The following is a 15,639-nucleotide window of genomic DNA, read 5'->3' on the forward strand; positions in this document are numbered from 1 at the left end:
CGGCGACGTGGCACCCTGCGACCACACGTGCGTTCGCCCCGCGCCACGCGGTGGACCCAGAGAGGCCAGGCGGTGTGGGGCCTGACCCATGCGGAATGGAAGAGCGGACGCGGAAGGAAAGAGAATGTCTGTCATTTCCATTGGCGTTGTGGGAACTGCGAGGCTTTTGCGCCCCATCAAAAGCACCCCGCTGGCAGAAGGAGAGGCGGATGAAGGCCAGGAGCTCCGCCCCATTTTTCTTTTTGCAGAAAACCAAACCGAATTGTTGTTTGTTTAGTGCTTCATTAATCTGATGTCAAAAGAATGCCTCTTGGACTCGTGTAATTGGTCCAGCTGTGCCCGACCAAAGGGTAACCCTGAGGCTCCCGGACCCCGCTGAAAAAGCAAGGGGTGAAGGCCACCCCCTGCAGTTGGCAGAGGGGACGGCGCGCCGCTAACCTTGCGGGCGAAAGCGCCGGCCGCCCGGCCGCCCCAAGCGCACGCGCCATTCTTTTATTTTCGCCATTACACGGGATGCATCGGATAACCCAAACCTTTTTCTGCAATGTGCATTTGCTTTCATGAGGCGGTAATAAATTTGGCCCCCGGCGTCTTTGCGGGACTGGGGCCGGGAACAAAGAAGAATTCGAGTTTGCCCTTACAGAATGCTATGGAAGCCAGAACGCACCCTGTTCGTTCCAAACGTTCCCCTGGATTTTTGGTGTTGCTCTAAGGGGGCGAAAAGAGTTCTAGTTATTCTGCAGGCCTTTTAATATTTCAGGTCGGCAATCCTGAAGCTTAGGGGAAGCATGCTCAAAGCATGAAAGCGGTGTTTTTGTACTGTGCCCCGTGCTTCCGCGCTGGGGTAAACAACGGGCCGTTTGTTGCCCCTGGGGGGGGGTCCAGGAAAATGAAATGCGGATCCGTTTCCAATGTTTGACAAATTTTTCTGTCCCTGGCGGCTTCATTCCTAAACATGTTAGGCTTTTCCGTTTTTGAATGGCATTTTCACATTATATTTGCTTCAGAACACCTTGCGGCAGATGGCAGCGCATATGGAAAGGAATCAATCCACAGCCCCAGCGTTTGTCGCACAAATGGCGTTGGAAACGTGTTTTCCGCGCTGCTTCCCTTTTTGTGTGGCAGGGGGGGGGGTTCAATTGGCGGCGTGTAAAACCACAAAGGCAATCGAATGGCACTTGACCTTATAGGGGGGGGAGTGGGGGTGGTTGGTGGGATGTGGCGTTGGATCTGGGAAATTTGATCGATAGCTGAATCAGTGTTCTGCTATCCTTGGAAAAGGAATTCTGAGTGAGTGTGTGTTTCTCGGAAACTTACTCCTCACTTCCACCTGTGTCGTGTTTAGCCGGAGACGGACGTGTGCCTCTGCCGGGGTTTCTTCCCGGGAGGAGGGTCCGGGTACCGCCCGGGTCCCCCTGGGCCGCTGGGGTGGGGGACCCGGGCCCGCAGAGAGCGATAGCGAGAAACGGATCCGTATTTCTTATGGATTCTTACTTTACTGTTGTCCCTCTATCTCTTCCCCAAATGTATATAGTAATCACACTAAGTGGAGTTCATGCGGCCCGCGACGAAAAAACGCCCACCCACCCAACCCTAGACACGAATCTCTCGGATGTCCGGAACGGACCGGAAGGCCACAGAACGGCGAACCGGTTTCATTCCGCGGATGCGGGGTGGGTGCTCCGGGAACCGAGGGGGGGGGTGCGGGTGCCGACCACGGCGTGGACGAACCGCATGTCGAGCCTACCAACGCAGGAGGCGAGTTGTATTTTTTCGTAAAATGAATTGCTTTCGTTTCAGGTAAATTTTCAAGTGATTTCTCATTTTTAACCATTGTTCATTGTCTCTTGTTTTTCCTTCCTGATGGCAGGCGCCTGGCGCTAAGCTGTTTCTCCCTTCCCTGAAAATGGACCCTAACGGTCTTCACCTGGGGACTCGTCCCCGAAGGCGCACGAGATGCACCGTTTTCAAATCGGGTCTCGGCCCTGGTTTCCGCGGGTTTCGGACCCAGCGTCGCCCCGAGACTCGGAGTTGGCGAGGTGAAACCTTGAACCGCGACGAGCCAGGTGCGGGAACGGGTTTGGACAGCACAGACCCTCGCGGACGACACGATTGGAAGCGAGTGGGCGCGCCCATCATCCACCCAGTTCCCCTTTCTTTTCAGCCCACCCTGTTTTTCTACTTTTGTGCGTTTGTAGTTTTGACTTTGTAGTTTCCTCTGCGGCATGGGTTCCCGATTGTTCCCAGCGATCCCTTCGGGTTCTGTAGCTTCCGTTTTTGTAGATTTGGCGACCGCAGCGCCGCCTGGATTCGTGTACGTGCGTCCCTGCGTGCCCCGCTGGTGCTGGCGCTGGTAGCTTGATTGTTTTTTCGGCGGCTGACCGACTCGTTTCCTTTCTTCTGGCGACTCCCCGCATGTCCGTTTGGCATGCCGCCCTCTGACCGTAATGAATGGGCACCCGGTGGGGGAGGCTTCCCCGGTACCGGTGCCAAGCCATAAGAAAAAGCACACAAAAGAAGTCCAAGACGACTTGATGTGCTCCTCACGCGACCGAGCGCGGTAGAGGGGACCGGCGGCATAATCATGACGCGGCGCCGCGGTCGTGGTTGCGTGCCTGCCTTGCCGCTTCCCAATGGGGTCGCGAAGATTATTTCCATACCCATCTGCCTTCCACAAATCTTTCTCCCTTCTCGCCCTCTATTTGTCTTCAAGAAATCAATATCTTCGCGAGCATTCTATCACACAGGACGGTGGCAGTTGCTCTGCGGGTGTTTTTTTTAAACACTAACCGAAATTATTTTTGGCCATTATGCAGCGGACGTCGTTGCACACGTAAAGCGTTGTTGGGGGGTTGCGCCGCCGGGCGTTGGGGTTCATATCCTGGCGGGGGTGCCTCAACGCGGTTCCCTTGGCGGCCGGCTGTGCTCCTTTTACTTGGTTTCGTGGCGGGTAGCTGCGCCGGCTGGCCAAGGACTGGGCAGCTGAACCTTTCCGTACGGTGGTGGTGATTTTGGCGGCTTTTTTTTTTTTCGAAAACCGAGGCGGTGCGGCGCACTGTTTCAAAGGGGCGCAGGGGGATCCCAGGCTTCGTTCGGTTTTGGCTCTATGTCTCCGGCTTGCGTGCCGGCTGGCGGGCCAGCGTGCTTTTCTGCGGGTTGGTGCCCCCTCGCCGCGGAGGCGCGGGCCCTCGTTATTTCTAAAAGAGGGGCGGGGGCTCCCGGCACCAAGGGGTACCACCCCTGCGCAGAAACGCGGCTTCCTTTGAATTATGTGGTGTCGCGTTGTGTCGTTAAGCAAAGGGAAGGGCACTGAAAATGAGCCGCGGTGTTTTTTACTGCTAGTATAAGTTTTAGTGCAGGGACGGGGACCCCTTTGACACACACGACGAGGCTGCATCCTGTGTTTGTGTGTGGCGTGGATATCCGAGTCGCCGAAGTTGGTAACGCGGTGTTGAAAGTGGGCGCCGCGGGTGGCCGGGATCAAAAATGGCGAGGGCGGGCGTCATCCAAAAGGCGGCGCGGGTTCTTCCCCCCATATCGCGCGATACCCCCACGCAGACCACTCGTCAATATTTTCCTTTGTGCATTTCAATTTTGGACGCACATGCAGCGCCAATACATGAATACGTTGTTCTCGATCGATTCTGCGTTGCCGCATCCCACGCGATATCGGCACCGATTCGTGCCAACGTACCTCCCTCCCCTTCGGCACGGAAAATAGCGCCGCACAGGCTGGCGATTCGGAGGGTGAGGCGCCAGGGAGGGTATCCCAGGAGAGCGGAAGTTCTTCCTTTTGACGTGGATAACAGAACCATTGTGAAAAACTCATGCCTCTGATATGCCGGCGGTGCCGGTGGTCGCCGCCGCCGTTTGTCGGGGGATTCCTGTGGGGGGAGGGGGGCTGGGCTGGTGTTCACGTCGCCCCGCCGTTGCGTGCACGAAAGGGTAGTTGCAAGTACATCTTGGGTCGCTGCATTCTCTGCGCCTCAGCATGCTTATATGATCCGCGGATAAAAAGAGTGATCGGAAGGTAAGGGTCTCAAGGCAGGCGGCCTGATCGCACTTATTGTTCATGAGGGAAAACGGGGGAAAAAACTTCCCGGCCGGGAATTGAACCCGGGTCACCCGCGTGACAGGCGGGTATACTAACCACTATACTACCGAGAACTCGTAGCACACTTAAGCGTATGAGAAGTTGTTTGGTGAATAACTGGTCTCGCTCTTTTCGGATTTTGGGCCGCGTGCAAATGTGGCCGAGTGGTTAAGGCGCCTGCCTGCTAAGCAGGTGTGATCTCACGCGAAGGTTCGAACCCTTCCGTTTGCGACCTTTTGAAAGCTCGTTTTTACCACTCGTAGGTTTTGCTGGTGCTCGTGTTGCGCTGTGGGGATGTAGCTCAGATGGTAGAGCGACCGCTTAGCATGCGGTAGGTATTGGGATCGATACCCAACTTCTCCAGCTTTTGTAGGAGGCCGGCAGTTTAAACGAAAAAAAGGATCCAGCCGAGTATCGAGCGAGGCGAAGTGTTCCATTTTTGTACCTATCATCCAGATTTCAGTTCTGCGTTTCCCCTTGCCGGCATATTCACTCATGCCAACTTGCAAGCATGTGGTTTCATTGCCCTTCAGGTGCACGTTGGCGTCGTAGTGTAGGTCAATGCAGTGGCTTTTGCTCTGAGCGCATCAAAATCAAACCAGCTTCTAATGCAATCTTTTTGTGTCCACTCTGCCATTCCGCATAGGTTGAACTCCGCTCCACTCGGTCTCTCAAGGTCCATCGCGTGGTGCGAAGCGGCGCTGGGCGCCACGCCGCCGACATCAGCAGCGATGCGTCGCCCTGGCCTTGCTGCGTCGTGGGCGCCGGGGCCCATCACCACGCTGAGGTGTCCCCCGTCAGCAGACTTCTAATGTGATCTATCAAAAACAATGAGGGGTGTACGGGAGACCCGGCCAGCCGTGCGGCAAACACGCGAGTGACTGGTCTTCTACAGGCAATGATCGCGGATGACCTGATACAATACGCTCTTGGTGCTACGCAGCCGTTCCGCCGCTTCCTCCCACTCCGTCGCCACCACGCTCAGCGGCAGCGTGCGGCGACGACCCGACGGTGTCGTGTAGGTCACCACGCGCCACTCCGAGCTCAGGATGATCTCGGCGCCGTCCTCGAAGCACACCTGCACCGTCTTGTTTGACAGCCGGAACACGAGCGCACTGTCCACGCGCAGCCAGCGCTTGACGTACACAAAGTCGCTGGACGTGTGTGGGTCGGTGCAGCGTGGCGGTGCCACCGGCAGGAAGGGTGAGCACGCCACCACCGCTACCCTGTCCGGCGAGCTCTGCACGCGGCTGAGGTAGGTCTTGAAGTACTTGGTTAGTGTCACCTTCTTCTCCAGCTCCGGCGGGTAGCTGTGCATGCTGAATACCTGCAGCTCGTCCTTCGCGAAGAGTCCGGTGCCGCCGTCGCGTGCCGGCATCTCGATCTTGACGCGCGCATAATATTCCACGCGGTCCGTGATGGGCTCCCAGACGATCTTGGTGGAGTCGTTGAAGTGCGCGCCGGTCTGGCCGGTGCTGAGGCGGTACGCCATGCCGTACTTGGACGAGAAATCGGCACATTGGGTGACCCACACCGGCGGCGGCGGCGCCTCGCTGTCGGCAGCATCGGCGGCGGTGGCGTCGCCGCACAAGGTCTGGTGCAGGTGGTCGTGCAGCGCCGTCAGCTGCTGCTTCTCCTCCTCGTCTGCGTTGGCGTCGTCGCGGCGTTGCTGCTGCGGCGACGCGGGGCAGCGGCCCGAGAGCGGCACCACTGCTGTCGCAGGTGCACTGCGTGGAATCTCGCCGCGCGCGTGCGCGTCGATGCCAGGGAGCGTCGGGGTCGGCGTCACCTGCTGCTGCTTGAGGTTTGCGAGGTGGCGTGGCGACGTCGGCGCGCCGTGTGGCGGTGGCACGTTGGCGTTGATGGGCCGCAGCACCTCACGCTGTGCGGGAGCACCCAACAGGTCCTTGCCATATGGCGCTGGCAGCGGGTGATGCATGTCCACTACCGGCCCGCGGCGCGCGCAGCGCGTGGTGGTGACTGCTGCGGTCGTCGTCATCGGTGCGGACGCGGTGGCGCCGGGAACCGGCAGGCCAAAGGACGCAAGCGACGCCGGCGGTGTCAGCGGCGGCGGTGGCGACGACGAGAAGAAGGAGTGCTGGCGGATGTCCATCAGGGTGGGGCGGTGGGCCGGGCTGCTCTGCAGGATCTGGGTGATGAGATCACGCGCGTTGTCCGGCACGCTGGCGGGGAAGTCGTAGCGGCACTGGCGGATGCGCTTGTATGTCGACTCCACATCCTCCATCTGGAACGGCGGCTGACCCACCAGCAGCGTGTACAGAATGACGCCGAGCGACCACGTGTCCACTTCGTAGCTGTGGCCGTGGCTCTTGTGGTCGATGATCTCAGGGGCGATGTAGTTTGGCGTGCCGCAGATAGTGCGCTTGCGCTCGCCGTCGTATTGCAGCTCTGCGGCGAGGCCGAAGTCGCCAATTTTGATGTTGAGCTCTCTGTCCAGCATGATGTTGCCGGGCTTCAGGTCGCGGTGGATGACGCACTCGCTGTGCATGTACTGCAGTGCTGACAGGCACTGCAGCATCACGTACTGCGTCTCCGCCACGGTGAAGCGACGCACCTTGAGCAGGTCCATCAGCGTGCCGTGGTCGCACTTCTCCAACAGCATATACACGTAGTAGCGGTCGCGGAAGGTGCGTAGAAACTCGACGACGTGCTTGTGCTTCATGCGGCGGTGGATGCTGATTTCACTGTGCAGCTTCTGCAGTGTCTTAGGCTTCTCCAGCGACGCGCGGTTGACGGCCTTGAGCGCGTAGGTGCCGGTCTCGTCTGACACCTCGTAGCACTTGGCGAAGCCGCCGCGGCCGAGCACACGGCCGCACTGGAAGCGGTGCAGCCGGCCGCTGGAATCCATCTCGTAGATGCTGCTGCCGGGCTGGAATGTTGGCTTTGGCAGCTCCGACGTGGACGTGGGTGCATCGGGGGCGAGGTTGGGGCCGGGGCGGGCACCGACACGCTGCAGGCGCTCCATGGCGGCGGCGGCGCGCGGGTGCTGGTGAAGAGGCAGAGAATGCAGGGGGTAAGTGGAGGAGCCTAGAGGCCGGAGGCGGTGTGCGTGTCTGCGTGCGTCGATCTATAAGTGGTAGCTGGGGTGTACAAGTCCGCTTCTCTGCAGGGGTAGGTGAGTGGCAGTGGGGTTGCGTACTGGCGTGCGGGAATTTAGTCGGAGCACAAGCTGAAGATGGTCTTTGCTGGGAAATAGGGAAAGAGGGGAGGGGGCTGGAGGAGAAAAGCCACAGAGAGAGAGAGCGAAGTTTAGCGATGTACGTATCTGCCTCGCGCACAGAGAATAGAAGGGGTGGGGAGGGGATACGTAGAGGTGGTGGTGAGAGAGTGGATGAGGCCAGGCAGTGAGGTGGAGATGGAGGTAAAGGAGAGCAAGGAGAAAACAGCTCCACCCGAAATAGGCGAAGTTGGGATGTGGAGTTTCTAGGGAGAGAAGAGAGGGAACATGTAGGGGAGGGGGGAGGTGCCAAAGGGTTTGGACTGGGGAAGAGGAACGAAGGGTGGTGGTGGTGACTGGGACAGGGAACCTGATGTAATAGGCACACACACACATATATATATATGTATATATATGGGTCTGCTTGTCTCTTCCCCCTTGTATGTTTCTGAGTCTAGGTTGTCTGTGGCTTGTGAGTTTGGAGGAGGGGAGGGGTTGTGCGCGATCTATAATGCGAGAAAAACAGCAGTGATAGAGAAGCTATAGATGGAGTAAGAGGGGTTACAGGGAGAAAACAAAGGAGAGGCCAACGAACACTACATGAGACTTTGCGTCGGTGCACATGCCCGCGTGTTGGTGTACGTGTAGGTGTGTTCACGTGAACGGCGCAAAGGGAGGCGGAGAGGGGGATTGGGGGTGGGGTGGGGGAGAGAGCAGGAAAAAAAAGGAAGAGGACACGATGCGAGAGCGGAGAAACACACACAGAAAGAGGCACGTGTGTGTGTGTGTGTGTGTGGATGCGGAGGATGCAGAAACGTTGAGGGGCCGGCGCAACGACACCCTTCCCCCTCCTGGAAGGCTCAAGAGAAGAACACATGACATCCTCGCTGATTTCTCTTTTTTTTGTTTTTTCCACTTTCCCATGAGCAGGGCATTAACCTACAAGGTGTTTCGGGGTGCACCTGTGCGTGTATGTGCGATACAGGCGCAGGGCGACGGGGGTGGGGGAGGGAGTAGGGGAAGGGGCGCAGAGGATGCATTCCTGCTGCAATTTGACCACACACACACACACACACACACACACACACACACACACACACTGCACCCCTCCCCTTTCTACCTCCACCACCAAACCATCCCTCCGACTTGCTTTTTTCCACCTATACACACAGACGCACCGTTGCGTAAGGGATCCCTAAACACGAATTCCTTCGCACACCTACTCATGGAAGCAGGAGTGCCACGCAAGGGGGTGGGACAATCGGCTTGCGGGCATCTGCTACCGCCCTCCTCCACACCCTTTTTTCGCATCGCAGGCCGTTTCCTCGTTCGATTTTCTACAGGAGAAGTGCATGTACACCTGTAACATAGTTGACAACACCTCCACTCCACCAGCGTGTGTGTGTGTGTGTGTGAGGAGGCAGAGATGGAGGAAGGGAGAGAAAACCGCAGTGAGGCCACATGAGCGCGTCGGTGCGTTCGCTTCGACCGATCCGACTTCTGGGCTCTGTGCGTGCGGCCACGCCGCTCACACCGAGGCCATACCGGCAGGGATAAAGCGCGTCGTTTATACTGGAGCATCGATACGCGCATGTGCCGCGTTTGTGCACCGACAAGAGTGCGGGGCCACCCGTCCGCCGCGCTTACCGCCTCATCGGGTGGGGAGATGAAGGAGGTCGGGTGGACGAGACTCGCTCTGAAGCCACGGCCAGTGGAGGCAGCGAGCGTGTAGGGACCACAAGGTCCCTGGAGCCCATTCGCAGCGACAACGGAAACTAGAAGCAGCACTGGCAGGTAGAAGAAAGGTCGCGCTTTCGCTGGACAGGGAAAACCAGATCGTCCGCTGGTCTTGTCGCACCGCTGCGCCACGAGACCAGCGTGCAAGCATAAGCGGGTAGAACAAGGGAAAGGAAGCACATTCTTTCCACAGGCGCTGGTGCACTCGCTTGCTGGCTTAGGGAGGCGAGTAAAGCGGTGAGGAGGAAAGGGGGGGGGGGGGAGAGCGGGAGTCACTCCTCGGCGTTCTGCTGCCCAAGAGGCACTCCTTCCTACCGTATGCGTGGCCGCTTTTGTGTGCGTTTGTGTGTGGGAGGGTAGCAAGCGCAGGTCTTCGGGGGGAGCGGGGGGGGGGGCAGGCCGCGCAACGGGAGGGAGACGAGTCTTACCACACCCATGCGAGGAAGTGTAGTGCAACAGTCGCCTCCAACTTATTTGGCTCCCCATGTCCACGCCCTACTCATCATCTTCGCTTCATGCACGGGTACGACGCCGACGCCGTTGCCGGTAAGGAAGCCGACATGCGAAGCACGGTTCGCAGAGGTCGACAGGACAGTCTGTCCCACCGCCACGGCGGAGTTCACAACGGCGCGTCCGCTCTGCTGCGACGACTCAATCGCGCGCAGCGACCACGTCAGTAGGTAGTCCCCGCAGCTGGCAGTGACGCACAGCTCTTTGGTGCCAGGAAAACGGTCGAACTTCGCACTTTGGAAGCGCACCATGCTAGCTCCACCCATGCGCAGTGTTTGCTCCGGTGAAGGCTGAAGGATGATCGGCTGCGGCTTTTGCACTCCCATACGAGTTTGAAACCCTGTCGACTCTTTGCCGTTGCTGTCCACGTACTTGGTCTCGATGAACAGCAGAAACGAGGTGGAGGTCGCGACGATGTACTGGCCATCGGCTGTGACGTCAATGTCAACGATTGGCATCTTGGTGTCCAAAAGCGTCTTGGCAGCTTTCGGGAAGTACCCGCCGTCTGGCTTGCGTGCACCAGGCGGGCCGGTATAGAGCCGGATGTTTCCACACCCATCGCCGATGACGAGGTAGCCGTTCTGCGAGGTGGCGTGGCAGGTGAAGTCCTTCCGGAGTGACAACAAGGCGTAGTCTGTCGGCTGCTTCCCGTCCTCCATGATAACACAGTTGCGGGGGTCCATGCGGACGTCGATGTTGAAGGCAACGTTGCGGCCAAGACACGTGTAGACAGAGCCGGAGCTCGCCGCTGTGTGGTTTGCGTAGGCTACACTCTGCAGGGGCAGATCCGCTGGCTTGTACTCCTGCACCACGGTGCCGCGCGTGAGATCCAGCTGCTGCACCGCCGCCTTGCGACCGCCGAAGAGCAGCATAGTGGCGTCGCCGTTCTCCAGAAGAGTGCCGGTGGAGGTGTCGTCGACGCCGCGCACGACGAGTTTCTCCATGGCGGCCCGGTCAAAGCCTCGCTCCGTCTGCGGCAGCGCCTGCATCTCCAGACTGGCCTCCTCGTTGCCCTTCTTGACAACGAGGATGCGGTTAAACTGTAGCGACTCCGCGGCGCAAATATTGCCAGAGCCTGTGCTCGCCTTCGTCAACTGGGCAGCGTCGAACTCGAACACGGCTTCGGTGGCGTCTTCGTTGCGGACCTCGCGGGTGGTGGCGCCGCCGAGGTATTGGTACCACTCATCCTGCGGGTCAACCTCGTCGTAGCCGGTGAGGAGGCTGTAGGTGCAGCGGTTGTACAGCTCCACAAACTCCTGCATGCGCATCTGCGCTGTCACCTGCCCGGCACGCGAAGCCGGTGCGGCGAAGCGGAATGCTACGGTCTCTAGCTGTTCATCAATGATCGCTGGCCAGTGGACGGACGCAGCTGGGGCGGAGTAGGAGAGCTGAAGGTCCACGCCGATGGGCTGCTCAAAGACATTTTCCCCATCCTCCGCCACGGCGATGATGTACTCCACACTGCTCTTGTCACTGCCGGCAGTGCCTGGAGCCTTCTTGTGCTTCACCAGGGAGATGGTGAAGGCATCCACATCACCGAGAGGTTTGTAGTAGGGGTGGTCGCCCTCCTCCCCAGCGTACTGATAGAGGGTGCCCTCATTGGTGAACAGCTCCGTGGTGGACGCCGACATTGCTACTCACAGAGAGAGAGAGAGAGAGAGAGACTGACGGGAGGGGAGGGAGGAGGATCACCGGCAGGGAGAGTTTCTAAAGAGTGCAATTAAGCGGAAAACAGGAAGTAATGACGGAGGAAAGTCAAGGCCAGTGTTAAGGGAAGTCGAAAAGGGGGAATCAAAGAGAGGTAAAACCAAATAAGGCGCCACTGCAGGGCGGGGCGGTACTCGACATACAGGGATACGTGCGCGCGTGTTAGAAGATGGATGGAGGGTGGTGGGTAGTGGTGGTAGGGGATGCCGTCACCGTTGCCGCCATAAGCCCACCCGCACGCGGAGGGGAAACGGAGGTGTAGTGAGCGAGTGAAGGAGAGGGAGGAAGGGAGGATGTGCTGGTACGGTGAGCGTCAAGTCAAAGTGCAAGAGGAAAGAAGGGCAGCAGAGACGCAGAGGGGAGAGGGGCTGGGGGAGTGGGAAGGAAGCAGCAAGCAGAGAAGGCGATGGCTGCACCCAGCCACGCACACGTGTATCTTTCATCGTTGTTTCTCTGCTGCCCTTCATTTGCCCTCCCACTCCCCGATTGCTTTGTTCGTTCTCGGAAGGGGTCGGGGAGGAGCCCACTCACATGTGAGACATCTACGCACAATAACACACACTTACGTGTCAGCACTATTCTCAGTACTTGCCAGCATGCAATCCCAACAGGGAACACTTCCACCGAGGCAAACTACTGCGTGCGCCCACATACATGTTTGCAGCCCAAGACGGAGAGGAGGCACGAAAGATACAAGTGATTCCACTGCCATTTTCAAACGGTCGGCGACCTGGCGCACAGCTCTCGCCCTGGCGGCTCACACGCTGTCACCACTGCTGCGTATGAGTGTCACGTCGGTCATGCGGACTGGGGTTGCCGTGACGCAACTCAGCGCCATCTCTTTCACGACTGCCTGCAGCACGGCCCACGGCCCTTCATTATCGAACTCGGATGGTGACGCACAACTTTGGGGTTGCCTACCACTCATGGTGGCTTCTGCGGTCTGGAGGTGGCGCCAGAGAACTACGGCTTGCCGCAGAGTTCTGGGTAGTACTTCTGCTTGGTGAAGTCGGCGGCCAGCCGCACCGGGACAGCGCAGTGTCTCGCCTCGTTGTTGGTCTTGCTCCAGTGGTGGTGACGGACGTGCAGACACGTCGACGCTCCCATCTGCGCTTACGGTAGCAACGAGGAGCCTCCACATTTCCTCCAGCTCGGCGCGCGACGTCTCCTCGTTAGACATTGCCGGCCACTTACCGTACCGCATGAGCCCATCTGCTGAAGTTGACGTGTGGGCAGACTCGTGGGCTTCTCTAGTGCAGGTCGGTGAAGCAAGAGTGATGGGGAGCCACAGGTGGGTGAGCTGGTCTGCCGGTGCCACCACCTCTGCCTCTGAGATGATGGCGAACAGCACCGGACCAGTGGCAGCACCTTTGCCACAGTCCCCGCTGCTGGCCTTTGTCGCACTATTCGCTGCTACCCACGCCGCCGCCGCTTTGCCACACGCAATCACCACGTCCGCCTCGTCCTGCAAGGCGCCAAGTTGCGTGGTGGGCTCGTCGCAAAAAAGAAGAAGAAGGCCGCCGCGCTGGTGCCACAGGATGGGCGCCGCGCAGCTGACGGCCACAGAAGGGCCCGGGGAGGTGATCTCATGCACCGCCCAGGGCGAAAAGAAGGCGCGGAGGGTGCGCAGGTACTGCTTTGTGCTGAGGTTGGGGTGATGGGTGGGGTTGCCGCGCGGGAGCACTAGGGCGACGCGGGGTAGAGCGCCAAAGAGCGTACTGAGGCATCTGCGAGGGAGTTTATTGGGAAGGGGCGGTGGCAATAGGCGCCTCTGCGCCACCGCCGAGGTGTGCGTCTCTGCAGCCTGCTCAAGTGATGGGTCAGACTCCAGTGACTCGGTGGAGAGCCGCCGCGGCTCATCGTTGCCGATGCCGGGGTCCCACCCACTGCCGCTACGTGGTCTGCCGGATCGGAAGCGACTCACGCTAGCGAAGACATCCGCCACCAGTGCGTACACCGCAGCGAACACCGGGAATGCTTCGCCAAACCGCGATGGGTCGACGTACCACTTTTCGTAAAGTTCCTCGATGCTCCCTAGTACTTCCGCGGGACCTCTTCCAGCACCGCTGCCGCGGTGCTTATCGTCGGCGGCCGCGGACACATCCATGGAGGAGGGGACAGGCCCCTTCTCCACGACCGCTGTGGCGTCTGCAAAGACATCGAAAAGGGTCGCTGCCGCGGTGTCTGTGAAGCTGCCGAGGGCAATCCGCTCTAGCAGAGCTGGGGTCAGTGCCTGCGCTCTTGTGGCAGCCGCTGCGGACGAGGAGTCTGCCATCTCCACCACTCGCGGACGTTTCCGAGTAGCCTTCGTGGTAGGGGTGCCTTTGCGCTGCGCTGCGGTTTCACCGTCTCTTTCAGTAATGCCGCCATTACTCGTTTTCTCACACGCCGGTACCGGGGTGCTCGCCAACACGGTAGAGAGCAGGGTCAATTGGTCGGGGCTGCACGGGACGAGGACCTTGTTGTCGCCGAAGACGGCACCGGACACCTTGACAACGGTCGTGGTGGCTCCCGCGGATGGCGGTGGCTGCATTATCTCTGTAGAGGAAGCAGCTGCGTTGTTGCCAGCCGAAGTTGACCGCGGCGGTGGTGCCGGGACGTCTTGCAGAGCAAACACCAGGCGGTGCGCCTCAAGGTGCGGCATAAGTCGCTGCAGCACTGCCTCTGCTGTGACGTGCTGATGCAGAGTAGCCGACTGATTGCGCTCCGTGATGTTTTCTTGCTGCTGCATGATGTGCTCCTTGAAGCTAACAAGCGCGTCGACAGGTGGGGCACCTGCGAGCAGGCGGCGAATCTGTGTTTCCATGACGGCCACTGCCTGCACTGCCTCTGCGCTACCTTCTCCAGCATCGGGCCTCGTGATCAAGGAACCATCCACCTGCTTCGTCATCTCCTCAACACTCTCTTCTCCGGTGTCATCGCGCAACATGCAAAGCCAAATCTTACACTGCGCCCCGAACGCGTGCGACGTTTGCGGCGACGGGAGAGCGCTGCTCACGTGGGTGCCGTCGAGCAGCTGCACGACGTGGCCGCGCACCGTCATGAAGACGTGAAAGCGACGCAGCGTGGCGTAGTTATCGAAGATGACAAGAACAAGGGGCGCAGGGACGCCGCGAGAAAGCCGCCGAGTTTGAGAGGAGAGGAGCTCCGTCGCGGGATCCGCGAGAGAGCGGCGGCGGTGACGACTGCAGTGCAGCTCCATATACGTGTTCACCTGCTGGAAGATGCCAGAGAAAAAGACGTGCACGCTAGTTGGGACGATGTAGCGGGCGAACATGGTGGCAGGCGACGTAGTAAGAGTCACGATCCCCGTGCTGTTGAGCGTCAAAGCCACGTTGTCAGTAGCTGCAGAGGAGTGGAGTCGCCGGGCTGCCGGGGAGGGGGTGGGTTCGAGTGCGACAGGCCTCGTAGCCATGTCTTGCGTTAACATGCCTTGTGCCATGCCACTGGAGTAGCGTGTCACCGTGGAGGGCGACTGCTGGTCATCGTCGTCATCGCTGAGGCAGTAGAGTTGACTGAGCCGCGCAACGCAACGCTCCTGTTGCCGCTGCCGCTGCACCAACAACGGTGATGAGCTCGATGCAGAGGCGAGCGTGGAGGACCCCGCATGGAGGGCCCGGTATACGTAATTCACCGGGAGCGGCCCCTCCTGCGGGGTGACCTCCAACACGCGCTCCAGCAGAGAGCAGCGTGGTGGAGCAGAGCTGTTTTCCTCGCGAAGCCACCGTGAGAGACACACTGGCGGGCAGGGCACGCATTCGTACATCGACACAGTTTCGTCGTCGATGCCCGGATCCGTGAAGAGGAACGACACAGTGACAGTACCGGCCATCATCTGAATGCCCGTCACCTCGGCGAGCGCGTAATGCAAGTGATAGGGAGGGGGAGGAGGCACCAGCTGGTGTGTTGCTGCTGGGGTGACCGAGGATCCACTGGCGGTGCCGCCGCTCACACACACCGACGAGCCGCCGCGCACCAGGCGTTCACTGCGAACACGATAGGGCGCAAACACAACCGAGCCGATGAACAGGGTGCCGAGGCGGGGGTCGTTGACATGCGTCGGTACAGCCTTGGCGGAAGGAGTTGTAGGAGACGAAGGCGACTGTGCCCCTTTCACCGCATCAGACTGTTTCGCGCCGGCGAGCGCGGAAGCGTGTCGAGACGATGGCACTGTGAAAGGTCGCCACAGCGCGAGAAAGTTCAACGCGGATGGTGAAGAAGCGACGTCTTGGTGACGAGGCAGCTGCTGCCCACGTTCGTCTTCCGTGCTCGGCTCCACTTTTATAGCATCACGGAGCCGCGGAGGTGGAGTTGGTTCAGCGCTGGTGGTGGTGGTGCCCATCGGCGCGCGCGCGTGTGCGTATGGGGCGAGGGGGGAGTGGACACCGCTCACCCGTTCAGCAGGCAAGCCGTG

The 15,639-nt window shown here is 59.5% G+C and overlaps 3 protein-coding genes and 3 non-coding genes across 6 annotated transcripts; 2 read left to right on the plus strand and 4 right to left on the minus strand.

Moving 5' to 3' along the window:
• Positions 1-4,095: 4,095 nt before the first annotated feature.
• LBRM_17_tRNA1 lies at positions 4,096-4,167 on the minus strand. Its single transcript has one exon. It is a non-coding gene; the product is annotated as a tRNA-Asp (tRNA).
• Positions 4,168-4,243: 76 nt separating this feature from the next.
• Positions 4,244-4,326, plus strand: LBRM_17_tRNA2. The gene has a single exon. It is a non-coding gene; the product is annotated as a tRNA-Ser (tRNA).
• Positions 4,327-4,383: 57 nt separating this feature from the next.
• Positions 4,384-4,456, plus strand: LBRM_17_tRNA3. Its single transcript has one exon. It is a non-coding gene; the product is annotated as a tRNA-Ala (tRNA).
• A 526-nt stretch (positions 4,457-4,982) lies between these two features.
• On the minus strand, positions 4,983-7,079 carry LBRM_17_0690 (putative protein kinase; the record flags this gene model as incomplete). Its single annotated transcript, XM_001563786.1, has 1 exon — positions 4,983-7,079. One exon carries the CDS (start codon positions 7,077-7,079, stop codon positions 4,983-4,985), a length of 2,097 nt encoding a protein of 698 aa, XP_001563836.1.
• A 2,399-nt stretch (positions 7,080-9,478) lies between these two features.
• LBRM_17_0700 (conserved hypothetical protein) lies at positions 9,479-11,149 on the minus strand (the record flags this gene model as incomplete). Its single annotated transcript, XM_001563787.1, has 1 exon — positions 9,479-11,149. The coding sequence occupies one exon, from the start codon at positions 11,147-11,149 to the stop codon at positions 9,479-9,481; it is 1,671 nt and encodes a 556-aa protein (XP_001563837.1).
• Positions 11,150-11,982: 833 nt separating this feature from the next.
• Positions 11,983-15,567, minus strand: LBRM_17_0710 (conserved hypothetical protein; the record flags this gene model as incomplete). The annotated part of the gene is made up of 1 exon (XM_001563788.2): positions 11,983-15,567. One exon carries the CDS (start codon positions 15,565-15,567, stop codon positions 11,983-11,985), a length of 3,585 nt encoding a protein of 1,194 aa, XP_001563838.2.
• Positions 15,568-15,639: the final 72 nt, after the last annotated feature.

This window comes from Leishmania braziliensis, chromosome 17 (genome assembly GCF_000002845.2).
Source record: "Leishmania braziliensis MHOM/BR/75/M2904 complete genome, chromosome 17".
Taxonomy (NCBI): domain Eukaryota; phylum Euglenozoa; class Kinetoplastea; order Trypanosomatida; family Trypanosomatidae; genus Leishmania; species Leishmania braziliensis.